Source organism: Moschus berezovskii, chromosome 14 (genome assembly GCF_049115385.1).
Source record: "Moschus berezovskii isolate FMDL1 chromosome 14, NW_MosBer_1.0, whole genome shotgun sequence".
In the NCBI taxonomy this organism is placed as follows: domain Eukaryota; kingdom Metazoa; phylum Chordata; class Mammalia; order Artiodactyla; family Moschidae; genus Moschus; species Moschus berezovskii.
Window position 1 is genome coordinate 53,209,634 of NC_142473.1, and position 27,145 is coordinate 53,236,778.

The 27,145-nt window shown below is 40.3% G+C and overlaps 1 protein-coding gene and 1 pseudogene across 1 annotated transcript; both read left to right on the forward strand.

The window, feature by feature from the left end:
- Window positions 1-301: 301 nt before the first annotated feature.
- LOC129553952 (olfactory receptor 52D1-like) lies at window positions 302-1,245 on the forward strand (annotated as a pseudogene).
- An 8,775-nt stretch (window positions 1,246-10,020) lies between these two features.
- LOC148775599 (olfactory receptor 51L1-like) lies at window positions 10,021-10,953 on the forward strand. The gene has a single exon (XM_088843385.1). The coding sequence runs from the start codon at window positions 10,021-10,023 to the stop codon at window positions 10,951-10,953; it is 933 nt and encodes a 310-aa protein (XP_088699511.1).
- The last annotated feature ends 16,192 nt before the right edge of the window (window positions 10,954-27,145 follow it).

The following is a 27,145-nucleotide window of genomic DNA, read 5'->3' on the forward strand; positions in this document are numbered from 1 at the left end:
TTTACTATACATAGATTGTTAACAGATTTAGAGCTTGTTTTGTTCTTAAATGTGTGAGATTCATGACTTGATTTAGGATTAGTACTTTGTGTCTGGTTGCAAGGTTTTTATTTTAGTAATTAGTGTTAACTAAAATTTTTCACCCTGAAGTATATAACCTTGGATGTTTTCTAATGTGATGCTTTGGGATCTCCCAGACTTGTTTTTCATTTGTTACCAGATTCGGTTGTGATGATCTTGGCACAAAGCTTTTGCCTAAAAAGGAGGATTCTATCAGCAAGGGACAGAAAGCAGCAGCGCAATGGGACCAGCCAATAAATCCCAAACATCTCCAGACACTTTCTTGTTGATGGGCATCCCAGGACTAGAGCACCTGCATGTCTGGATTGGGATTCCCTTCTGCTCCATGTATGTGGTGGCGGTGGTGGGGAATGTGACCATTCTGGCTGTGGTTAGGGCAGAGCGAACCTCCACGAGCCTATGTTCCTCTTTTTGTGCATGCTCTCAGTCACTGACCTGGTCCTCTCCACGTCTACACTGCCTCGTATGCTCTGTCTCTTCTGGCTTGGAGCCCATGACATTGCCTTTGATGCCTGCCTGACACAAATGTTCTTCATTCATAGTTTTACTGCTATGGAATCAGGCTTCTTTTTGTCCATGGCCATTGACCGTTACGTGGCCATTTGTCATCCACTGCGCCACACCACCATTCTTACCCACACTCGCATCGCCAAAATGGGAGCTTCTGTGGTACTACGGGGAGTTGCCTTCTTTTCCCCACATCCTATCCTGCTCAGACAGCTGCCCTACTGCAGGACTCGAATCATTGCCCACACCTACTGTGAGTTCATGGCTGTGGTAAAGCTGGCATGTGTGGACACAGGGCCCACCAAGCGTTACAGCCTCAGTGTGGCCTCTGTCATTGGTTCCTGTGATGGGTTATTCATTGCTGTGTCTTATGTCCTAATCCTTCGTGCAGTCTTTCATCTTCCATCGCGGGAAGCAAGTCTTAAAGCTCTAGGCACTTGTGGCTCCCATGTCTGTGTCATTCTCGTTTTCTACTCCACAGCTGTCTTTACTTTCCTCACTCACCGTTTTGGCCACGATGTGGCCCCCCAAATTCATATCTTCATTGCCAATATATACCTTCTGGTACCACCTTTTCTTAACCCCATTGTTTATGGTATAAGGACCAAGAAAATTCGAGACCATGTTCTTAGTTCTCTAATGGTAAAGGTTGCTTGATTATACTGAAATTGTTTGCACAGATGGTATAAGAAAAAGGAGGAAAGAATATAAATGACTTATCCCTTTTTCATAACTGACATATCTTTTTCCACTGGTATTAGACATCTTATCAGATTTAAATGGGGAAGAATGACCATACATGATAGAAATTTCTCAATTCTAATTAAACTAGTACACTTAGTATATTCTGTGTGCCTATGAATTTTGGGGAGCTTACTTAAAACCTGATGAACTTAAAGGGACTCTCCTCTTTTTATGCTGCTAGTGATCATTTGTGGTGTTAACTGGGGTAGTAGTTTTCAAATAGGTAGTGATTTTAAAAGGAAGGAAATCCATGAGAACCTCAAAGAATTCCACATAAAGTATAGGCAATTGAAAAATTAATGATGACTGTAAATATCCATAGAAGAGGCAATATATCCTCTACATAGTCTTGATGTACTCTGCATACAATAAATAATTGTGTTTTATTTCTGTGAATTGACAAACTGGACAAGTTGTCAAATAAAACTGTGGAAAAGTTCAACATTGCTATAAATAATCAAGTTCACAAATCTGTAAGCATTTATTGCTCATAGAGTATTCTCTCTCCACCAAGAGTAACATGTGTCTGCAATTATTTTGTTACCTGAACCAACATGGGATCTCTAAACCTTTATCCTGAAAACAAAAATCACTTTATGCTTGATGTTACATACTTGGGAGTTTGCCCAGGGTGTAGGCAGCCCACTGAGCTAGATTCAAGTATGCTGGTTATTATATGTAACAAGTCCTTGTTCAGGGATGAAGTCTATTATTACAAATAACACAATTTAAATTTGTAGTGACTATGCTACTGCTGACATTGAATATGAAATTATTAAAAAGAATATAAATATTTTACTGGAAAAAATAAAATATTTGTAACTTTTCATTCCTTCACTTCTTGGCTTACACAGAATGGAAATTACTCTAGAGGTGTAACTGAGCAGTACCTTGTGGGGCCTTCTGGGATAGACCCTTCCCCCATATCCTCTACTTTAGCTCCTCTCAGAAGTACCTAGATAACCGTATCTAATGCACATTTCCTGAGTTGCTTTACTGATGTTAAAACCCCCGCCAAATGGAAGAAATTAACTACTTGATGACCACAGGCATTAGCCTCCAGTCCAGACCTACTGGAGCCTGAGGACTGATAATGTTAACCCTCGTGACATTGCCCTGTTACCTCACCATCAAGTAATGAGAAAATTGTGCATGAGCTAACCAAAATCCCTGCAGCTCCTCTCCTTCATCTTGCCTTTAAAAATGGTCTGCAGAAACCCACTGGGAAGTTTTGAACGTTAACTATCCCAGACTCCTTGTTTGGTGCCCTACAATAAATGCTTTTTTCACCACAACCTGGTGTCTGTAGATTGGCTTTACTGCTTGTGTGTAAGTGGACTCGAGTTTGGTTTGGTAACAGAGGTACTTAGAGTTACATGCTGAAATTCCCTGACCTGGTTTCTCTGTGTAATTTACTAAAGTATTATTTGTATTTGTTTTCTTTTCTCACTATTTTCCATCGCTTTAGTCTCAGAGCTTCATAGAGGTTAACATCTAAGTTCTCCATTCCTCTCCATTCCTCTTTGACTCTATTAAATGCCATTGTTTAAGCTTTTATCATTTCTATTATAACGTTTCAACAGTTTCCACTGATATCTTCAAGGAACTAACTTTTGATTACTATGTTCAGTACATTCTTTACATTGAGACCATAGTTATCCTCCTAACAATTTAAAACAAACAAACAAGTAATTGTGTCAGATCCATGGAAGCTCCAGGATGGCAAAGCAGAGCTTTATGGATTACCTTTTCTACTGTTTCTCTTATCCTTGTATATCGTTTATACTCTTTATACTATTCATTAAAATTCTCACTTTTATTCAAACAGTAGTTCTCTTCATATCTTTGTGTTTTTGCTTAGAATGTTTCTCTCTGTCCCATCCTCTTTCTTACCTGGAGAGGATTCAGTTATCCTTCAAGATACAGCTCCTGTTTAAACTCCTCAGAAAGATTGTTTCCTTGAATCAAACTAAACAGAAATTCTCCCTATCATTATTGTAAAAAATGAAATTGTATGTTGTACTTTTGTCACTTCAACTCACTATATAGTTAGAGGTTAAATGCATTGACTCTAGAATGAGAGTGCCTGGGTTCATGTTTCAGCTTTACCACTTGCTATCTTTGTGTACCCAGGCACTTTGCTAAAACTTTCTGGGCTTTGTTTTCATAATAAAACAGGGATCATGGCATTTCCTTCTCCATAAAGTTTTAAGGATTGAATGAGTGAAAGCATGTAAGACACATTAAATTGTACCACACAGTAAGCTTTTAATAAACATACATTAGTTAACATTGTGGATTATACAGACATGTGTAATTTTTGTATATTGAATGCCTGACTTTGTGAGGCATATATGTCTCATTTAAATATGTGTATATATACATATACACACACATATATACACACACACATATATATATGCTTTCTTAGTGGCTCAGTGGTAAAAATACAGGAGATGTGGGTTCAATTCCTAGGTCAGGAAGATCCCTTGGAGAAGGAAATGGCAACCCACTCCAGTATTCTTGCCTGGGAAAACCCATGAACAGAGGAGGCTGGTGGGCTACAGTCCATGTGGCTGTAAAAGAGTCCGACAAAATTTAGCAACTAAAACAACTGCATTATATATATTTACATGTTTTCAAACACATATATGTAATTTAAATTATATAATTATCACCATAATCATCATAATCATAATCATTGTTAGTCTGATGATCATCATAATCATTGTTAACCTGATTTCACAAATGAGGAATTTAGACTTAGAGAGATTAAGTAATTTTCTCAGCATCACCTGTTGCTAAAGTGGTGAAGTATATATGTTTTAAAACATGAAAGTAGTTAATCCTATGGTTAAAGACTATCCTTTATTTACTTTTTATCTCCAACACCTCTCAGTGTCCTATGAACATGTGTGTTCAATGAATGCTTCTTAATCAATGAAGCCATAAGATGTTGAATTCACTTGTCATATTTCAGAGCTCCTAGTTTTGTGATAGTTATAATTAAAGTACTGAATTAAACACATAAAGATAGGTTTTAATGATATTTTTATAAGATAATGGAGAAAAATTCAATGACAAAAGGGATAGATCTCTCCCAGGCTTAAGAGAATCTCTAGGGAAATTTAATCTTTAAGACTGTTTGTGATTATGTTGGATGTTTCCAGAAGGTAAATTGCAAAGTTTGGACCTTCAAGTTGTATTTTTTTAAATTAAATTTTGTAGTATGATGGATCATTGAATCTAATTAAAATATATTTCCTGACAAGGCAATATATTTTATATGTTAAACAAGGTTGTTTATATGTTGATTAGGAAATATGAACTAAGCAGTTAGCTTTTATAGGTTATCTACCAATGGCTCTCAAATTGCAAATGTTCAACAATAATTGAAAGAGGAAAGGAACAGGCTGAACTGACTTCATCTTGAAAAAGAAGGAAATTCCATCTTGCACTTTCAGTGAACTTTGGACTACATGCCTGGTAGCCATGGGGAAAACATACCTATGGCTGAACTGGCCTCCTGGACTGATCAACACCAGATTCTATACCAAGATTCCCCATTGCCATAAAGAATGTAATAACGCCCTATATATTCAATCACCTTTGTAATCTTTATGGCTCCCATTGGTATAGGCTACAATGTATAACCAGCTGACACTTCTGGTTATGAATCATGGCTGTAACCTGATTTATCTCCCTTTAACTCTTTCCAGCCTAGGTTTAAGGAATTTGGGGATGTGGGCTTGTGTAGTACACTTAAGGTATATAGTTCAGTTCAGTCGCTCAGTTGTGTCCAACTCTTTGCGACCCCATGAATTGCAGCATGCCAGGCCTCCCTGTCCATCACCAATTCTGGGAGTCTACCCAAACCCATGTCCATCGAGTCAGTGATGCCATCTCATTCTCTGTCGTCCCCTTCTCCTCCTGCCCCGAATCCTTCCCAGCATTAGGATCTTTTCCAATGAGTCAGCTCTTCACATGAGGTGAACAAAGTATTGGAGTTTCAGCTTCAACATCAGTCCTTCCAATGAACACCCAGGACTAATCTCCTTTAGGATGGACTGGTTGGATCTTCTTGCACTCCAAGGGACTTTCAAGGGTCTTCTCCAACACCACAGTTCAAAAGCATCAATTCTTTGGCGCTCAGCTTTCTTCACTGTCCAACTCTCACATCCATACATGACTACTGGAAAAACCATAGCCTTAACTAGACAGAGCTTTGTTGGGAAAGTAATGTCTCTGCTTTTAAATATGCTCTCTAGGTTGGTCATAGCTTTCCTTCCAAGGAGTAAGTGCTTTTTAATTTCATGGCTGCAATCACCATCTGCAGTGATTTTTGGAGCCCCCCAAAATAAAGTCTGACACTGTTTCCACTGTTTCCCCAGCTATTTCCCATGAAGTGATGGGAACAGATGCCATATAAGGTTTTCACAAAAGTCGGTTGGGGTCCCTGGCTAAAGAAGAAACTCTGCCTCGGACCCACCAGTGTAATAAACTGTACTCCACTATTCACACTGTCCTCCTGAGTGAATTTGTTTCCTGGGGCGTTTGTCTATAAGATAGTAACAACCACACAAAAATATAGTCAAGATCCCTGCATTAGATTCAAGTCAATGGGAAGAATATATACAACTTATTCATATATTCAGAAACATACATTCAGAAAACAAAGATCATGGCATCTGGTCCCATCACTTCATGGGAAATAGATGGAAAAACAGTGGAAACAGTGTCAGACTTTGTTTTTTTGGGCTCCAAAATCACTGCAGATGCTGATCGCAGCCATGAAATTAAAAGACGCTTGCTCCTTGGAAGGAAAGTTATGACCAACCTTGATAATATATTAAAAAGCAGAGACATTACTTTGCCAACCAAGGTCCGTCTAGTCAAGGCAGTGGTTTTTCCCGTGGTCATGTATGGATGTGAGAGTTGGACTGTGAAGAAGGCTGATCGCCGAAGAATCGATGCTTTTGAACTGTGGTGTTGGAGAAGACTCTTGAGAGTCCCTTATACTGCAAGGAGATCCAACCAGTCCATTCTAGAGGAGATCAATCCTGGATGTTCATTGGAGGGACTGATGCTAAAGCTGAAACTGCAATACTTTGGCCACCTCATGCGACGAGTTGACTCACTGGAAAAGACTCTGATGCTGGGAAAGGTTGGGGGCGGGAGGAGAAGGGGACGACGGAGAATGAGATGGCTGGATGGCATCACCGACTCTGTGGACATGAGTTTGAGTGTACTCCGGGAGTTGGTGATGGACAGGGAGGCCTGGCGTGCTGTGATTCATGGGGTCGCGGAGAGTCGGACACGACTGAGCGACTGAACTGAACTGAACTGAACTTAGGATAAAAACAAGTCCATATAGTTATAGGATACTATCCACAGAATAGAAGCATTAACTATATAACATTTCTCATAATTAATATGATTTAAAATCCTAATTTAGAGAAAAAATACTGTGAATAATAGTACAAAGTAAGATTTATTTATGCCTTGGAAGGTGATAGAAAGAAATAACTACATTAGTTTATGGACTCTGGAGAACCACTCGTGGCAACTGACTCAGCACACATGATTCTCATGGGGAAACCTCAAAATAGTTCAGACTTATGCTGATAAACATTCACACATAAATAACTGCCTGCTTCTGGACATAAATTTTAGGAGCATTTCCTTTCTACTACGGTCCTAAAGTACTCAGTATCTCTGCTGGAAAACAGGTGCCTCCCCTTGCTCTGCCCCTTTTTTGTTTTGACCATACCACAGAGCGGCTTACAGAGTTTTAGTTCCCAGACCAGGGACTGAACCCTGGCTCTGGCAGTGACAGTGCTGAATCACTGAACTGCCAGGGAATTCCTCTTTTGTTTCTAATTGAAATTCCTGGAAGAGAGGTTTTAAACAGTAATTCTTAATCCTAGATTTTATTTCCTCTTCAAGTCTGTTTGCATAATTATCAAGGCCTTTGGAAGGCTGCTTTCTTTTGAGGTCTTTTTTTTTCACTGTACCTTTTCTAAAGATATCAATTTTTCTCCGATTTACCAGGTTTCCAAGATGACCAATGGAGATGTTAAATGCAAGCAACAGATCATCAGTAAATAGGTAGGAATTCCATGCTGCCACTATAGGAAGAATCAGGGAAGTCCAAGAACACTGGAGTGGGTAGCCAGTCCCTTCTCCAGTGGATCTTCCCAATCCAGGAATCGAACTGGGGTCTCCTGTGTTGCAGGCAGATTCTTTACCAGCTGAGCTACTAGGGAAGCCTATATAGGAAGAATCCCTGGAATCATATTTATGAAATTTACAGCCCTCAAATTTTCCTAATTGTATTTGTAGACAGCAACACAGATTCAGGTGACATGTTTGATTATAGAATACAGCAAAGAAACATGTGGCACTCTACTGAGAAATATTATTAAAAATAATATTTTTAATTTATTTTTGGGAAGAGTTTCTATATACCAGGGTAGATTTTAAATTCTTAACACAAATCATCTGTTTTCAAAGAAATCCTATGTTATAGATATTATTATTGCAACTGCCCACAATTTATAGATTTAAAACCAAGGTTTGGAGAGAACTAATTTATTGCCCAAGGTCATGCAGTTATGGAACACAAGCAGAGTCTATGCATTTAATTTTTATGTAATAATACAATTAAGGAGATCAACATCCAAACTGGCAAAATTCATGGACTGCACACTTAATTTTCTTCATTTAATTAAATTCTGTCCTGCTGCTTAACAGTTATTTATGAGGAAAGTCACGTGACTTCTCCAAGCCTGATACTTCATCTGAAAAATAATTGTAAACTTGAAATTTTTACACAAGGCTTTCATAAGTTTTAGGGAGATGATTTTTAAAAATGTGACAGTCTCAGAGGCACAGTATTACTCCTTTCAGTACATGTTAGCTAATATTATAAATCACAGCTTCCTTGAAACAGGGAAATCACCTTATGGAGAACAGTAAAATTTGTCCATGCAATTAACTGACTCCAATGCAACTAGAGTCATCTTTCAAAAATATAACTGTAATCATACTATTGACCATCTCAAAACATATACACATATACACTTAAAATTAGTATCCTTACATTTATTTGTTTATTTGGGAATCATATAAGAATGCCTTAAAATTACTGACTTCTCCAGCTTTATTTCGTACTTTTCATAATAAGCCTTTATCCACACCCAAAATTTATTCTGAAAATTACAGATTCCAAAACTCAGTTTCCCCTTGGCCTATGGCTCTTCCCCTATTCTTTCCTTTTCCACCACACAACCCTTTATAGACATTTTTCTCAACCTTTAGATCCTCAGCTTAAATATTACCTCCCACGGCATTTTCTCTGCTATATAATACATGTACTTCCATAGCACTGATCAGCTAATATTCTGACTACAAAGAACAGTGTGTAGAATGGGCAGTTTTGTAAGCATATAATCATTATATATATATATATAATATATGTAATCATTATATATAATGATTATATATATACACACACACATATGTATATACATATGCACACACACATATATATGTTAAAAATAAATTTATGAAGTTATCCAAATGATCTTTATGGCAAGAAACCTTAGCAGATCATTTATTTAACTCCACATTAAAACATTAATTAAAACTTAACTCCAATTAAAACATTAATTAAAAGTTAACTCCAATTAAAACATTTTAAAAATTAAAAAAAAATTATTTTTGAGAGCAGAAGCATTTAGCCAATATGATATAGCTAGTGTCAGATGTACTCAGGACTTCCCTGGGCTTAGTGGGAAAGAATCTGCCTGCAATGCAGGAGACCCACGTTTGATCCCTAGGTCGGAAAGATATCCTGGAGAAGGAATTGGCAACCCACTCCAGTATTCTTGCCTGGGAAATCCCATGGATAGAGAAGCCTGGCCTCCATGGGATCACAAAGAGTCAAACATGACTAAGTGACTAACATTTTCAGTGTCAGATCTAGAAATAGAGTATGGATATACTAAACCCCAATCTTGCTGTTTGGTCTACACTTTTAAGATTAAGAAAGAAAAATAAATACAAAAAGAGGGGAACATCATGTTACTTTAACATGACCTTGGGATTATGGTTTGGTAGAGAGACATTGTGATTTAATTATACACATAAGTCTATTTTCCCTGAAAGGATATGGACTGTCTACAGGTGACATTCATATTTCCTGGTTTCTGGTGCTCAATTTCCTTAATGAACACAAAGAGAGATAACAAGCATTAAGTGTAAAGGAGAGGTTTTACCCCTTCTTACCTCTTACCCTGGAGTTTAATCTTTATCCTTGTTTTAAGCTGTCTTCTCATAGCATCCACACCACAAATTATATTTTAAAAATGGAAGAAAAATTCAGAGACACTGTTACATATGGTATTTCATGCTTTGATTAAAATAGGGTTCATATGGGGAAATTAAACAGTTAATATGAGTTTCATATTATGATTTCTGCATAAAACTTTACTATTGCTTGTATGTTTCTCTTTGATGAGAGCTTCAAAAAGGGGGTAAAAGGGATTTATGTGGTAACCAGCATAAGCACATACTGTAGATGTCTTTATATTAATAAAATAAGAGTCGTGGTAATGATGTAATAATCCTGACTTTCTCACTCTAGAGATGAAAGGCTACTGACTCCTGTGTTCCTAATGAGACATCATGGTCTTTTTCAACAGTAGTACCTACAAACCCTTTCTTCTGACTGGTTTCCCTGGACTGGAAGACTCACATCCTGTGATTTCCATTTTGTTCTGTGCCCTCTACCTAATTGCCCTAGTGGGTAACGTCATCATCTTAGTGATTATTTGGGTGGAACAGTCCCTTCATGCACCTATGTACCTGTTTCTCTCCATGCTGGCTGCCAGTGACCTGGGACTCTGTGCTGCCACCCTGCCCACCGTGCTCAAGCTTTTCTTGTTCAACATCCGTGAAATAGATTTTGATGCCTGCCTCGTGCAGATGTTCTTCATCCATGTTTTCTCCCTAACAGAGTCAGGCATCCTGCTCACCATGGCTTTTGACCGCTATGTGGCCATCTCCAATCCACTCAGGTACACCGCTATTTTGACTAATTCTACCATTGCTAAGATAGGTGCAGGGTTTCTGTTCCGGGCTGTGGCCATAATCTTCCCAGGACCCCTTCTTATCAAGCGACTGAAGTTTTGTAAGGCCAATGTGCTCTCCCACGCCTATTGCCTGCACCCAGATATTATCAAGCTCTCCTGTTCTGACCACCGCGTGAACAATATCTATGGCCTCATTGTCATTCTCGTCATCTTTGGAATGGACTCTCTACTCATTCTCCTCTCTTACTTGAAGATTCTTGTCACTGTGCTGGGCATTGCTTCCCAGGAGGAACGGTTCAAGGCCCTTAACACCTGTGTCTCCCATGTCTGTGCTGTGCTGCTGGTCTATGTCCCCATGGTGGGAGTATCCATTTTCCATCGCATTGAGAAACATGTTCCACCCATGGTGCACATTATTATGGGGTATATATACCTACTGATCCCTCCAGTTCTCAACCCTTTTGTATATTGCATTAAAACCCGGGAGATACGAAGCCGTATTCTGGGTAATATACTGAAATTCTAGCAGACAGGACTTTCAGGTCATTTATAAATTTTGAGAATAATCACTAGGAAATTAACTTCTAACTTGGACAAAAAAAAACCTATATAGATGAGAAAACGTCCTATGACTTGGACCAAAAAAAAAAGCAACAAACTATATAGATGAGAAAAAGTCTTAAGTTTACAATCCTCAAAGACTTGTTTCCTCTCTCACTATTCTGTAAGTTTTTGAAAATGGCAACACTATCTTATGATGTTTCATTTCCCTTAAGTGTACGTCAAGGTTGTATATTGTCACCTTGCTTATTTAACTTATATGCAGAGTACATCATGAGGAACGCTGGACTGGAAGAAGCACAAGCTGGAATCAAGATTGCTGGGAGAAATATCAATAACCTCAGATATGCAGATGACACTACTCTTGTGGCAGAAAGTGAAGAGGAACTCAAAAGCCTCTTGATGAAAGTGAAAGAGGAGAGTGAAAAGGTTGGCTTGAAGCTCAACATTCAGAAAACAAAGATCATGGCATCTGGTCCCATCATTTCATGGGAAATAGATGGAAAAACAGTGGAAACAGTGTCAGACTTTATTTTTTTGGGCTCCAAAATCACTGCAGATGCTGATTGCAGCCATAAAATTAAAAGACGCTTACTCCTTGGAAGGAAAGTTATGACCAACCTTGATAGTATATTAAAAAGCAGAAACATTACTTTGCCAACCAAGGTCCGTCTAGTCAAGGCAATGGTTTTTCCCGTGGTCATGTATGGATGTGAGAGTTGGACTGTGAAGAAAGCTGATTGCGGAAGAATGGATGCTTTTGCGGAGAGTCGGACACGACTGAGCGACTGAACTGAACTGAACTGAATTTACCTAAAACACTCGATAAATGATTTTAAAAATAAAGGGTAAATTTTCAGTAATCTCCACAGTCAAAAAGCCCCAATATCCATGGAAATAAGTGAATTTATTGAACAATTTATAATGCAAAATCTAAGGCATCCAATGGTTTTTCCCGTGGTCATGTATGGATGTGAGAGTTGGACTGTGAAGAAAGCTGATCGCCGAAGAATTGATACTTTTGAACTGTGGTGTTGGAGAAGACTCTTGAGAGTCCCTTATACTGCAAGGAGAGCCAACCAGTCCATTCTAAAGGAGATCAATCCTGGATGTTCATTGGAAGGACTGATGCTAAAGCTGAAACTGCAATACTTTGGCCACCTCATGCGACGGGTTGACTCACTGGAAAAGACTCTGATGCTGGGAAAGGTTGGGGGCGGGAGGAAAAGGGGACGACAGAGAATGAGATGGCTGGATGGCATCACCGACTCTGTGGACATGAGTTTGAGTGTACTCCGGGAGTTGGTGATGAACAGGGAGGCCTGGCGTGCTGTAATTCATGGGGTCGCGGAGAGTCGGACACGACTGAGCGACTGAACTGAACTGAACTGACTGAAGGCATCCAATATAGGACATGTTATAACCTGACTCCATGTACTCTGCAAAGTAACTTTTAAAATATCTTCCACAAATGCATTTTTCATGATTTTTACTATACATCCTTATCATTAAATTTAATATTCTCAGCACTTATTTGTGAGAGTTTTATCTTATTTAGATACTGCTACAAATGCATTATTTAATTTAACCAAGAATATGTCCCAATTTTTTTTACATCTATTGATAGGTACATAAATAAAGCTTGAAGAACTAGGTAGAAATCTATTAAAAAAAAAAAAAAGACTGAACCCAGGAATTAACTGATATATTGACATGTCAATTGTACTCTTTGTCTCAGATTTGAATTTCATAAATCTGAATTCTGTTGATTTATGAAACTCTGTAAGTAAACAAGTAAAAATAGGGCAACTCTTATTTATTGAAAGGTATGTGATTAAGAATATTTGATAAAGAAAAGAAACATTTTATTTGGAAAGCAATCACTTTAAATATTTTTTGCTTCTAAAGTTATTAAAATATTTTAAAAATAGAGAAATAATAATGCTCTTTTAGATAATTTGCATTTTCAGCATGCTCTGCCAAGAATGAAAAGGAGATGCTTCATGAACCAGCACAGTATCTTCTCTACAAGGTTGTGTAGAGCCTTACATGTTCCTCAATCTCACCTTTTAAGCTGAAAATGCATAGTCTTCTGGACATGCACAGGAAACTCATAGTGTTTCTAAAAGATTGTGTGGTAAAGCAGGAGCTTGTAAATGTAACTTATTGTCTCACTTGTGTCTCTGAAGAATCTGATGCCAGTCTACCTCACACTCAGTCTAGACTCTCTGGAAAACAGATGGACATTCTATTTCATTGTGCTTTAAGGTTTTCATTTCTCATGTCACTCCAGAGCTCTTAATTTTGGAACTATTGTTTCCTGAGAAGCTTTTTTTTTTTCATTGTAGTAATTATACCCTTAAGACAGGGAACATGTATTTATTTTTTTATTGATGCATTCATTCTAACAAGATACTTAACATACATTTTACCTACAAAATATGTATCAACAGAATAAAAAAGTAAATGAATGCTCATAAATTTTGGAGACATAAACCACAAAGTAGACAAAAAAAAAAAATTAAGGTCATAATCCAAACAAGGTAAATGGTGTAAATCTTATCGCAATATGGAAAACCAACAACACAGAAAATTTTGTTTTGGAGCAACATGGATGTCAATGATTAGACATCACCTTGTGAGACCAACTACCAACATGAGGTTGACACCTTAGCTTTGGCATATAAAGGTTCTGAAAGAATATCACACTATTGACACCAATCTTGAATGCTCTTCATTGGAAAAAGTAGCATAGTTTTATATTATTAAGTGTTTTCTGACTGATATTTAATCATTTCTCAATGAAATGGAGGTCATGAGTGTCAATAGAAGAATTTCATAATAAATTCAGATGGGTAATCTAAAAGAATCACTTCAAACTGAAAAGGTATATAACTTCAAATTTCAGGAGTTCTTGATGCCATAATTAATTTTGGAAATAAAATCACATATGCAGACAATTTACATTGCCTAACATCTCCAGCCACTGAGTAGTATCATAATTATTTATTAATATCTCCACTGAAGGATCTTTTTATTTTACTGACATTCTCTAGCTTTTGCAATTGATGTGTGTCACTTCTCTGTCTACTCAACATTTAATGAGTCTTATTTTTTTTTTTTTCACTTCAGAGAAACATAAACTGCCTTTGATTAATAATATACTCATACCTTTTGGCTTGAAGCTCAACATTCAGAAAACAAAGATCATGGCATCTGGTCCCATCACTTCATGGGAAATAGATGGAAAAACAGTGGAAACAGTGTCAGACTTTGTTTTTTTGGGCTCCAAAATCACTGCAGATGCTGATTGCAGCCATGAAATTAAAAGACGCTTGCTGCTTGGAAGGAAAGTTATGACCAACCTTGATAATATATTAAAAAGCAGAGACATTACTTTGCCAACCAAGGTCCGTCTAGTCAAGGCAATGGTTTTTCCCGTGGTCATGTATGGATGTGAGAGTTGGACTGTGAAGAAGGCTGACCGCCGAAGAATCGATGCTTTTGAACTGTGGTGTTGGAGAAGACTCTTGAGAGTCCCTTACACTGCAAGGAGATCCAACCAGTCCATTCTAGAGGAGATCAATCCTGGATGTTCATTGGAGGGACTGATGCTAAAGCTGAAACTGCAATACTTTGGCCACCTCATGCGACGAGTTGACTCACTGGAAAAGACTCTGATGCTGGGAAAGGTTGGGGGCGGGAGGAGAAGGGGACGACGGAGAATGAGATGGCTGGATGGCATCACCGACTCTGTGGACATGAGTTTGAGTGAACCCCGGGAGTTGGTGATGGACAGGGAGGCCTGGCGTGCTGTGATTCATGGGGTCGCGGAGAGTCGGACACGACTGAGCGACTGAACTGAACTGAACTGAACTGAACCTTTCTTTAGTTTTATTTTGTATAATCTCCACCAAAACGCACAATTTGTAAACTGCTGGGCTACACTCTGTAGGCCTACAAGACCTAAACTTCCCTAGCACCAAGATCAAAAAATAGGGGATGGGGAACTTACATGTCTGAAGCAAGGTCCTAGAGCAACAGTCCATATGTGTGGCAGATGGTGGTTCAGGACATGGCTGCAGTCCTGGGTACTTCCTGGGGGAAAGGGAAGATTGGCAGTTAAAAGGAGAATTGCATCTGGTTGGTTCCTTGGTTACTAGGGAAATAGTAGAGGGGCAGACCCCTCACTGCTCATCTGATAAGAACAATCACTAGTTGGAGCCTGGAACAAGCATATATCAATAGGTGGATCAGTCATGTGAGTAAAGTGTAGGTGACACAGATGCTGGTTGAGCAGGAGATGTACAGAGAGAAAGAGAACAGCCGTCATGAGTGGCCTGACTATACACAGCCTTGGCTTTATTTAGTCTTTTCTTAATCAAGGTGGTTTATCCAAACACATGAACTGTTATTACTTGCCCATTGAAAGCTATTGTTTTAGAACTGGGATTCTATACAGTAACAAGAATGACTGAAGGAAAGAACATTTTTGGAGTGGGGTATGTGTGTGTGTGTGCTGTGCTCAGTTGTGTTCAACTCTTTGCAGCCTTGTGGACTACATCCTGCCAGGCTCCTCTGGCCATGGAGTTTCCCAGGCAAGAATATTGGAGTGGATTGTGATTTTCTTCCCCAGGGGATCTTTCCAACCAAGTGACTGAACCTGTCTGTGTCTCTTTCACCTCCTGCATTGGCAGGCAGATTCTTTACCACAGTACAACCTGAGAAGACCTTTTGTGATACATTACTTTTAATTAAAAGTTTGGTAAGCCAGTAGCAATCACTACCATCTTTTTTACTTGTTCTCCTGTATATGTTATATAAGAAAGAGGAAGAACTTGGGAGATTCCACAAAATCATCTTGGTGGTTTCAGTGCCAGCATTGAGGCAGGAACTCTTGATGTAAGTGGAAGAGTATCAAGTACCCCAAATAAAGCAAATGACTACCTCCCCAATTAAGACTCAGAAAAAATTTAACTAGAAACACCTTGATTTTTATATTTCAAAACTTAACTATTATATGACTATCTGCATTGTTGCACATACTAGCAAGACGGACTTTTAAAATGACCAAAAGATTTTCTATATCAGTTTTATAGAATTTGAATGCTTAGGTGACTTGTAAACCTGCTCCAGTTTCAGTAATTTAAATGACAAATGGAGATGATGACAAAGAAAACAAGCCCTTTATATATTCTAGAGCCAGTGGCATTTTCAATGATTCAAGATAAAAAGGAGCATTTCTACAACATATGGTTTTTAAACAAGTTATGGAAACTCTTGCTTTCTTGACTTTCTGGTCTGTTTTACAACCCCCATTGTACTGACTCTACAGGTCTCAATATCCATGATGTTTTAACATCTTTAACCCAATTGCTAAGGTGATTGTATTTCTTTAAGCCTGCATAAATGCACTGTAAATAGGAGAAACTATTAGCCAATCATCCTGAATCTGGAGAGTAAATAATGATTTACATGATTAAACAATCATCCTGAATCTGGACAGTAAATAAATCCCGAGGTTGCCCAGTTCAACCTTCACCCAACATTGAAATCCCCACTCCAATATTATTGATAATTTTTCACCAGTTTGACTACAACTATACGCTGAGTACATCATAAAAAACGCTTGACTGGAAGAAGCACAAGCTGGAATCAAGATTGCTGGGAGAAATATCAATAACCTCAGATATGCAGATGACACCACCCTTATGGCAGAAAGTGAAGAGGAACTAAAAAGCCTCTTGATGAAAGTGAAAGAGGAGAGTGAAAAGGTTGGCTTAAAGCTCAACATTCAGAAAACGAAGATCATGGCATCTGGTCCCATCACTTCATGGGAAATAGATGGGGAAACAGTGGAAACAGTGGCTAACTTTATTTTTCTGGGCTCCAAAATCACTTCAGATGGTGATTTCAGCCATGAAATTAAAAGATGCTTACTCCTTGGAAGGAAAGTTATGACCAACCTAGATAGCATATTAAAAAGCAGAGACATTACTTTGCCAACCAAGGTCTGTCTAGTCAAGGCTATGGTTTTTCCCGTGGTCATGTATGGCTGTGAGAGTTGAACTGTGAAGAAAGCTGAGCACAAAAGAATTGATGCTTTTGAATTGTGGTGCTGGAGAAGACCCTTGAGAATCCCTTGGACTGCAAGGAGATCCAACCAGTCCATCCTAAAGGAGATCAGTTCTGGGTGTTCATTGGAAGGACTTATGCTGAGGCTGAAACTCCAATACTTTGGCCACCTCATGCGAAGAGTTGACTCATTGGAAAAGACCCTGATACTGGGAGGGATTGGGGGCAGGAGGAGAAGGGGACGACAGAGGATGAGATGACTAGATGGCATCACTGACTCAATGGATATGAGTTTGAGGAAACTTCAGGAGTTGGTGAAGGACAGGGAGGCCTGGTGTGCTGTGATTCATGGGTTCACAAAGAGTCGGACACGACTGAGCGACTGAACTGAACTGAATGTTCAGTGTAGAGATAGCAGGACCTGCTACATCATTCCAGGCATTCTTAGTAAATCATTATGAAAGCTCTTTTTTCTTTGCGACTGTCAGAGGAATGTATAATTTCCTTGGTTCTGTCTCATTGCAAGAAAAATTTCAAGCAACATACAGACCAGTGTTACAGCCCTGTGTAATTTCCTCGGACAGACCAGTGTTACAGCTCCAGGTTACAACTCAGTTTAATTTAGAAAACAGAGGAAAATACATCCTCAAGACGTGAGGCCAGTCCAACCCAAAAGTCACAAAAAGAAGAGAAGTCACTGGCCCAATTTTGGCCCCTCTTTTTATATGTTTTTTTCTCCTTCCCCTGAGCCTGCCCTATGCAAATTGTGCTAGCCAGGAGGGCTGTTTGTTTTACTTGAGGTTCTCACTCCAGTCCTCAGACCTTCCTTTGTTCTATTTTGGCGGGCTTTTCCCTTCTTTGTCTTTTAGCCACCACCATTCTGGACTCCTTTTTCCTATTCTAAATACCTAACATTCTCCCTCAAGAGATGGGAGGTCCAATTCTTTGGAAATAGGGGTGCTGAAGTCTCTCTGGCTACTTCCTGCTGAACTGGGACATCGAGGGGCATTGGGCCTCCCCCTCTTGCTAGTCTCAAGCCTCAGAGTCCTTACAGCAGTGCCCATATAAGGGTGAGTGATATTTTCTGTGGTTAGCTATAGTCTTATATATCCTTATTGAACTGGAACTGCATGTTGTATGTAGCTTGTTGACCTGGGCAGAGACAACATGGGTTAGACAGTTGATAATACATGGAACAATCATAAGCAGCATAAATATGGTGATGACAGGGACTAGTAGGGGCATTAGCCAACTCCAAATTTCCCATGGCCAGGAGGATCCCAAAGAGAGATTGTGGCCACCCTGAGAACTCTCCAGCTCATTCTTTGAGATGCTGTAGGGTCTGAATGTATTTCTTGATGACTGTGAGACTTTCTTTAATTAGCTGGAGGTATTTCCCTGAAACAACATGTCTCATTCAAGATGGCTCAAGTCCTCCCTTGTTAAAGGATCAGGAGGTCTATCTCCTGTCTATTTTTGAGTACAACCCCTGCTAAGCTGTGTTGGCTCTTTAGAACTATCCTAAGATATCTTACCCCAATGACTATTTTTGGGGTGTTCATTAGAATGGCACTCATTTGTAGTTCTGAATAGGTTTCTGAGATCTTCCAGGGGCTCACAGGTGTATTGAGTGTCCTCTTCTGTTTTCTTCCATGACTTGACTTGTGAGTAGTGAATCCAGGAGTCATGTCCTGGTACTTTGACTGTTGTGGGGGTAGAAATTATTACAGGGTAGGGGCCCTTCCATGTGGGCTGGAGTTGAACCTTTAGGGACTCATCTTTCCAGACTTTAATTAGGACTTGAGTCCCTGGAGCATATAGTGATGACTCTTTAGAATCTTTTGGGTCCTGGTTGACACCACACAAGCATATATCCTGTTGGAACTGCCCAATGGCCATGGTATAAGACCAGAGGTTCTGAGCCTCTGGATCTAGGAAGAAGTCATTGACATAAACAAAAGGTCTCCCATATAGTATCTCATAAGGACTGCTGCTGCTGCTGCTGCTAAGTCACTTCAGTCGTGTCTGACTAGACCAACCTATTCCATAGGGGCAATACAGGTGTGGAGGACAGCTATTGGTGAAGCCTCTTTCCATTCCAGGAAGGTCTCCTGGGTTACCTTTTTATCACTGATTTTAAGAATTGGTTGGCTCTTTCTGTTTTTCCTGAAGACTGAGGCTTCCAGGCAAAATGGAGATAATAAGTAATGCCCAAGGCTTTAGAGACCCCTTGGGTGACCTTAGGAGTAAATAATGTCCCATTGTCACTTTGTAATGACCTGAGCAGAACAAATCTTGGAATGATTTCATGGAGCAGTTCCTTTACCACCTCCTCAGCCTTCTCAGTCCGGGTGGGAAAGCTTTCAATCCATCATATCTATCATAAGTAATAGGTATTTATAACCTTGAGAAACTGGCATCTGGGTGAAGTCCATCTGCCAATCCTCTCCTGGGTAGGTCCCATGTTGTTGGATGGGCTGGGCCAGCTGAGATCTTCGAGCTTCTTGGGGTTTGTTGGGAAGTGGGACAAGAGGAGACCACTTGCCTTATGGTCGTTTGGATGCCTGTTCCTCTGAAAGACCTTTCTAGTAATCTTTGGAGGGCCTTCTCCCCTAAACGAATGGTGGCATGTGAGGAGTTAACCAACTTCCATTGGAGTTTCTTTGTCCAAGAAGAAAAATGAGTCCCTCCTTTTTGGAACCACCCTATATGATCTTGAAAGCCCTCACTCTTAGCTTAAAGAGTCTCACTTTAATACATGAAGGAGTTTCTGGCAAATTCGTCTCTAGAACTAAGATGACAACCCTTATTAGGTCATTATTCTGTAATGGTGCTCTCTTAGCTGCCTCATAGGCTGCTTGGTTCCCTCTTGCCACTTCCGTGCTCCCTTTTTGGTGTCCTATACAATGGGAGACTGAAACCTCAGCAGAATGCCTGGGATGAACTGCCTAGATGAACTTCCTCCAAGAGCCTAAGGATCTGATCGCCATATTTGGTTGAGGACCCTCAGGTGGTCAAGTGGCCTCTTTCTTTCCAAACAGCATGTGCATGTAACACCAGAAAGGCACACTTGGAGTCAGTGTAAATGGCTACTGTTTTTCCTTTTCCCAGCTCTAAAGCTCAAGTCAGGGCTATGAGCTCAGCTAATTAGGCTGAAGTACCTGGTGGCAAATGTTTAGCTTCTATGGTCTCAAAATTGCAGACTACTGCATAACTGGCTCTTCTTTTCCCATCCAAGACAAAGCTGCTTCCTTCCATCAGTGCACCAGATTTCCTCAGGATTGGTCAGAGGATCTTCTGACAATTCCTCTCAGGGTTTTGACCAATGGTCCAAAGTTTCTAGGCAAGAGTTAAAGGGGAGAGAGCCCGTGGGGGGTAGGTAAGAGGGTGGCAGTGTTAAGAACCTAAAAAAGGGATATAGTCAGGCCTGGATTTTAAAGCATCTTCTATCAAGATTGCAGTAGCTGCAAGGTTTCGAAGGCAGGGAAAAATTTCTTCCCAATAAGGAAGTTGGATACTGAGGGACCACCAGAAACTGGTGAGAAGATATGTGTCTATCCCAGCAACTGAGAAGTTCTCAGGTGAATATTTTTGTAATTGTTTTTCCTGTAGCACCCAAAATGGTACAGGTTTGGGGGGAGAAGGCTCTGGAAAGGAGTTCAGGATAGAATAGGTAGTCCCTGTGTCAACCAAGACATTCTTAGACCTACCTGCGACATCCAGTTGTACCCGTGGCTCCAGCCCTGTAATGGTTATCCAAGACAGGCAGGCTGGCTGGAGTGGGCTGCTTCATTCCTGTTGAACCATTGCAAGGGATGGCTTGGTGCTTGACCTTGAGGCTCTTGGGTCCCAAGGGCAGAGTGCCACCCAATGTCTCAATTGATGGCATTTGTAGCAAGCCGTTCTAGGAGATTTGTCATGGTTTGGATAATTTTTGGCCAATGTCCCTCCTGTCTACAGGTTAGGCATTTGCCTCATGACTTGTTTAAGGACTCCAAGTTTGCCATAGGGCTTCCCTGGAGGGCAGCCAGCATCTGGGCATGCCTTGTTCTCTTTCCTTTTCTCCCTTTCCTGGGCCTTGGCTTCCCTCTCCCGTTCTCTGTTTTAAAAGGTATTGGTGTCTGTCTGGACCATCTCATCTAAAGAGGAAGCAGGGTCCGGCTGCTGTAGCTGTTAACATCAGATTTATCCTGATGCCTGATGCACACGAGGACAAGAATTTGTTCTTTAAAACCACCAGTCCCTCGTAAGAGTCTACATCCAGATTGGTAAACATTTGGAGGGTCTCTTTTAGACTTTCCAGAAAGGCAATGGGGTTCTTGTTGGACTCCTGAGTTATTGCTGAGACTGGGCACAGTCCACAGCTAATAGGCTTCCTTCTATTTTCATGGGTGGAAAGTCTTTCCTTAGGGGTGAGTCTTTCTGAAGCTTATCCTACCCAGTACTGCTGCAACCTGACAGCTGGGTGTCCCTGGGTCAGGATGAAAATCCCCAGGCAGGTTGAGGCATGTCAACCTCCTGGGACCCCTGGACTGACGGATCCCCAAGCAGGTTGAGGCATGACAACCTTCTGAGGACCAGATCCCCAGGAAGTCAAGGCAGGTCAACCTCCTAGGATCCCCAGGCTGGAGTTGGGCATCCCCAAGGTCTCCAGAGTGACTAGTACTGGGTAGGATTAAGGGGTTGTAAACTTAATTCATTGTTGGTTTGTCCATTCCAAATGGAAATAGATACCATGTTGTAAAGCAATCCAAGCCTGTGACCTGAGACTGGGAACCTCGTAAAACAGCCATAAGCCTTATCCTTTTGTTGCTCTGAGGGAATGTAAGTCTCTGATTTCTTCCCCTAGTCCTCCAACAGAGCAGTTTAGGGTGTCACCAATAGTAAGCATTTCATTGTCATAGACCCACTTTAGGTAATAACAGAAGTAATGACAAAGGAGTGGGTTATCTGGTCCTGTTAGGAGCATTGAGAGTATTTTAATAATAGGCTGGGTGGAGCGATGTTGCCTACAAGGGGTCAGGGTCCTGGTCGTAGGAGTTAGTAGTGGTTTAAGAACAAATTGAAAAGAGGCAACAGACCAGATGGAGAGTGGAGTGGAGATTTGATCCAGGGGTATGTTTGTAACTTTAGGAGAAGGGTGGCAAGGGTTTGGACCCAAATGGACTGCATGGCTAACTCCCATAGTAGCAAACATTACCCCTGGAAGCCCAAATGCCCTTGAAGGGATGCCACCAATAGATGGGCTTCAGGCATTGTGTGCCTGTCATCTGCCCTAAGCGGATTCAGTGGGAGATGCTGTTGTTGCAAATGTTGTAGGAAACATGGAAGATGAAGGCCTGAATATCTAGAGGAATTGGATATTATATAGCATTTCTCTCCCAAAGGCCAGCTATTTTCTGGTTGTCCCTCCAGAAGATTGCAGAGGCAACATTTTGGGCCCAGATGGGGCTCAGGAAAAGAGAATGAGACAGGAGGGAAGGGGGCGGAGCACAGTTTTTGAAAAAAATGACAGAGCCCAATAAACTGATTAAAACCAAATGGGTACAAGATGACAGGTCAAATTCAACAAAACCTTGATGTCAATCTGCAAGCTAAATGACACACCCAGAGGCGCCAGCTCATTTCCTAGGCACTGTCAAAAGTGGGTGGCTCCCTAATTGTTGGGATGATCCTCCCACTTATTAGCATATGAAATCACCCAGCTTGGGAAAACAAACGAAACCACATTTCATGGCCACTGCACTGGCCTATACCCTATGAACTGTGCTTCTCTCTAAATCCAAACAAATCCACTTCTTACCTATCGCTGTGTCTCTCACTGAATTTTCTGCAGTGAGACATCAGAGCCTGAGCCTCATTATGTCCTAAAGCCAGGCGCCATGGGTTTTGGCCGTGCTCAAGTCCTGGGAGAGAGGAGCTGAAAGACGGAAGGAAAAAGCACTGGGTAAAACGTGCCGAGGAATCCCATTCATAACCTGCCAGAAAATCTGCTAAATACCTGACCTGGACTCACAGTTTTCATTGGCCTGATCCTTGGCACAAAGAAGATTAAGACAGAAGAATCCTCACCTGCTTGGGTAACAGCTACTAGGGCACAACACATAGTGGAGCCTTTAGGACACAATGAGAAGTAACCCCTGCCAGAGTCCCTCAGTTGCACCCACTGCTGCTCGCCTGTTTGTAAGGAAACAAGAAACAAGAGATTGTAAAGGAATTAAGATTTAGTTAGGCATGTGTCCTTAAAGCCAAAGGAGTGAGGACCTCCTACTTTAACCGGAGTTCTTCTGGAATCTGAGACTGAGCCACGTGAGCTTCCTGCTGAATTTGTTTCTGCTGTCCCGGTTTCCAGCACACTGGGCTTCTCATCACTTCCTCTGCGCTGTGTTTTCTTTATGTTCCTATTCCACCACGGGAGCTTTTGCCGAGTTGGGCTACTACTGTGCTTGGCCTCCGACTTGCAGGGGCTGAGCTGAGGTTGTTTTAGCCGGGTTAAATCCGAGAAACAGCACCATAGATGTCGGGGGACTGTGTGATTTACTCAGTTCTGTCTCGTCCCAACAAAAATTTGAAGCGACAGATGGACCAGTGTTACAGCCCTCAGACAGACCACTGTTACAGCCCCATGTAATTTCCTCAGACAGACCAGTGTTACAGCTCCATGTTATAGCTCAGTTTTATTTAGAAAGCAAAGGAAAATTCATCCTTGAGGCATGAGGGCAGGCCAACCCAAAAGTTGTAAAGAGAAGAGAGGCCCCTGGCCCAATTTTGCCCCCTCTTTTTATATGTCTTTTCTCTTCCCCCAGAACCTGCCCTGTGTAAATTGGGCTAGCCGAAAGTGCTGTTTGTTTTACTTGAGGTTCTCACTCCAGTCCTCAGACCTTCTTTTGCTTTATTTTCCTGGGCTTTTCCCTTCTTTGTCTTTTAGCCACTGCCATTCTGGTCTCCTCTTTTCCTATTCTAATTACCTAACAAGGCTATGCTAGATGCTGCTAAAATCACCCTAGGTGTAAATAAGCCTGACAAGAAGGAGGTAGCTTGAGCTGATCAGTTTCCTTCTTACTCCTTCCTTAAATGTGCAAAATAAGTTTCTCATGTTTAATCCCTCTCTCTGCATATATCATATACATCTCTTGTAATGCATACTTGTTAGTTATTTTTTCAACAGCTATCTTCTCTTCACTCTTCCTAAGACTACTATGGTCATGGGATTTGAATAGAATTAATCACACCTTCTGACTAGGTTTTGATTGTCTTCATCAGCATATACATTTTACTTAGACAGTTATTCATTCAAGAAACACATAAACCAATTCAGGTCAATCAAAGTTGGAGTTCATCTCTTTTTGTATAAACTTAGATTTTGTATAAAATACCATACTGACTTTCCCTTTCCTGGTGGGTATGAATAAGGACGGATACACTTTTAAGAACTGCCTTCTTAGAACCATGGAAAGAACATCTCCTATTAATGGAACCAACAGTAAAAAACAAACAAACAAACAAAAAAACAGCTTAGAATTGGAAGAGAAAGAGAAACATTGGGTCTAGGTTATGTTCAAACAAGTCACTCAAACATCTTTTGAAATAACCCTACCTTTTGATTTTGCAGTTACAGGAGCCAGGAAATTACTTTTTTTAAAATTTTATTTATTCCAATGTTCATCGCAGCACTGTTTATAATAGCCAGGACATGGAAGCAACCTAAATGTCCATCTGCAGATGAATGGATAAGAAAGCTGTGGCATATATACACAATGGAGTAATTACACAGCAATTAAAAAGAACACATTTGAATCAGTTCTAATGAGATGGATGAAACTGGAGCCTATTATACAAAGTGAAGGAAATTACTTTTTTAAAACTGATAAATCTAATTGGAGTTGGTATCCTGTTGTCCGCAGCCATAAAACATCTTTATTATACAATAATTTCTGTCCCCTCAAGTAGCTATTCAGTAACAGCAAAGATGCTCAAACTGGGTCTCAAGTGTTTGGAGTTTTGTGGAAACAAGACAAAGCTGCCCCTGTAGGACTCTAGCAACCAAGTTGCCTTGATGTGCCAGGTGAGGGGAAAAAAAATCAAGATTTAGATAAGGTTGGATATAGAAATAAAATTAAAGATAATTGGGTCAAATATCTGAATAGTTCAACTCTAGCATATACTACAAGAAACCACAGATACCTGTTTATGACCTTACCTCTCCCAAAGACAAACATGAGTTATTTTGAAAAACAGTACAGACTTAAGTCAAGAAGAACTTGATTCCCAAGGACAGAGAAAATGGTGTATCCGATTCTTTAGAATTAGAATCATTAACCAGTCTCATCCCTGAACTGAGACCAGATAGAGTAGATTCAAGAACATCAAAAGCCTATATGTAGAAATGGTACCAACAGAATTATTAAAATATGTTTCTTTTGATTGATGGCAATGTGGATCTCTTGGACTCCTATTTATTTTCTTTATCCAAATATAGAAAGCTCCAATTAAAGAAAATATGTCTTGACCATTGTTCTGAGGCTGATTCTAATTGTCTAAGTTACTGTTATATAAAATGTGTGGCTTTAGATAGGTATACAGAATTAAAAATATTTCAGATTTATATTTTGATAAACTGAATAAGACAAAAAAAAGCAGTGACCAGTAAACAGATGTGTATACTTCCCCTCACTACTTGGACAAGAGATGGAATATTTTGAGGAGGAAAGAGTATTTGATTCTATAGGACTCTCCCTTAGGTGAAGGAGAAGACTCAGAGAGCATCCGAGTAATCCATTTCACCCAAGGTCTTCAGTTCAGTTCATTTGCTCAGTCCTGTCTGACTCTTTGTGACCCTATGGACTGCAGCAAGCCAAGCTTCCCTATCCATCACCAAACCCAGGAGCCTGCTCCAACTCATGTCCATCGAATCAGTGATGCCATCCAACCATCTCATCCTCTTTCGTCTGCTTCTCCTCCTGCCTTCAATCTTGCCCAGCGTCAGGGTCTTTTCCAATGAATCAGTTTTTCGCATCATGTGGCTAAAGTATTGGAGTTTCAGATTCAGCATAAGTCCCTCCAATGAACATTCAGGACTGATTTCCTTTAGGATAGACTGGTTTGATCTCCTTGCAGTCCAAGGGACTCTCAAGAATCTTCCCCAACACCACAGTTCAAAAGCATCAGTTCTTTGGTGTTCAGTTTTCTTTATAGCCCAACTCTCACATCCATACATGACGACTGGAAAAACCATAGCTTTGACTAGATGGACCTTTGTAGGCCAAGGTCTTATATCAAAACAAACAAACAAAAAACTTCAAGTATTCCTACAGCAGGTATCCAAAGAAGGCTGATAGCTAAAAAATTTATCCTTTTGAACTGTGGTATTGGAAAGATTCTTGAGAGTCTCTTGGATGGCAAGGAGATCACCAGTCAATCCTAAAATAAATCAATCATGAATATTCATTGGAAGGACTGATACTGAAGCTGAATCTCCAATATTTGGCCACCTGATACAAAGAGCCAACTCATTGGAAAAGACCCTAATGCTGGGAAAGATTGAAGGCAGGAGGAGAATGGGACAACCGAAGAGGAGATTGTTGGGTGACATCACTGACTCAATGGACACGAGTTTGAGCAAGCTCCAGGAGATGTGAAAGACAGGGAAACATGACTTGCTGTAGTCCATGGGGTCACAAAGAGTCAGACACAACTGAATGACTGAACAACAACAGCAACACTGATAACAAGCCTCTTATCCCTGATACAGGAAGAGTGTTTCACTTAAGTTTTTATCAGACTGTTATCAATCCCCTGTGATACATCAGGATGGTGTGATCACTCACCTAGAGCCAGACATCTTGGAATGCGAAGTCAAGTGGGCCTTAGAAAGCATCACTATGAACAAAGCTAGTGGAGGTGATGGAATTCCAGTTGAGCTATTTCAAATCCTGAAAGATGATGCTGTGAGGGTGCAGCACTCAATATGCCAGCAAATTTTTGAAAACTCAGCAGTGGCCACAGGACTAGAAAACATCAGTTTTCATTCCAATCTCAAAGAAAGGCAATGCCAAAGAATGCTCAAACTACCGCACAATTGC

Excerpts from the sequence above, each read along its gene's own strand:
- LOC148775599 (XM_088843385.1), top strand. The coding sequence starts at position 10,021 with ATGGTCTTTTTCAACAGTAGTACCTACAAACCCTTTCTTCTGACTGGT.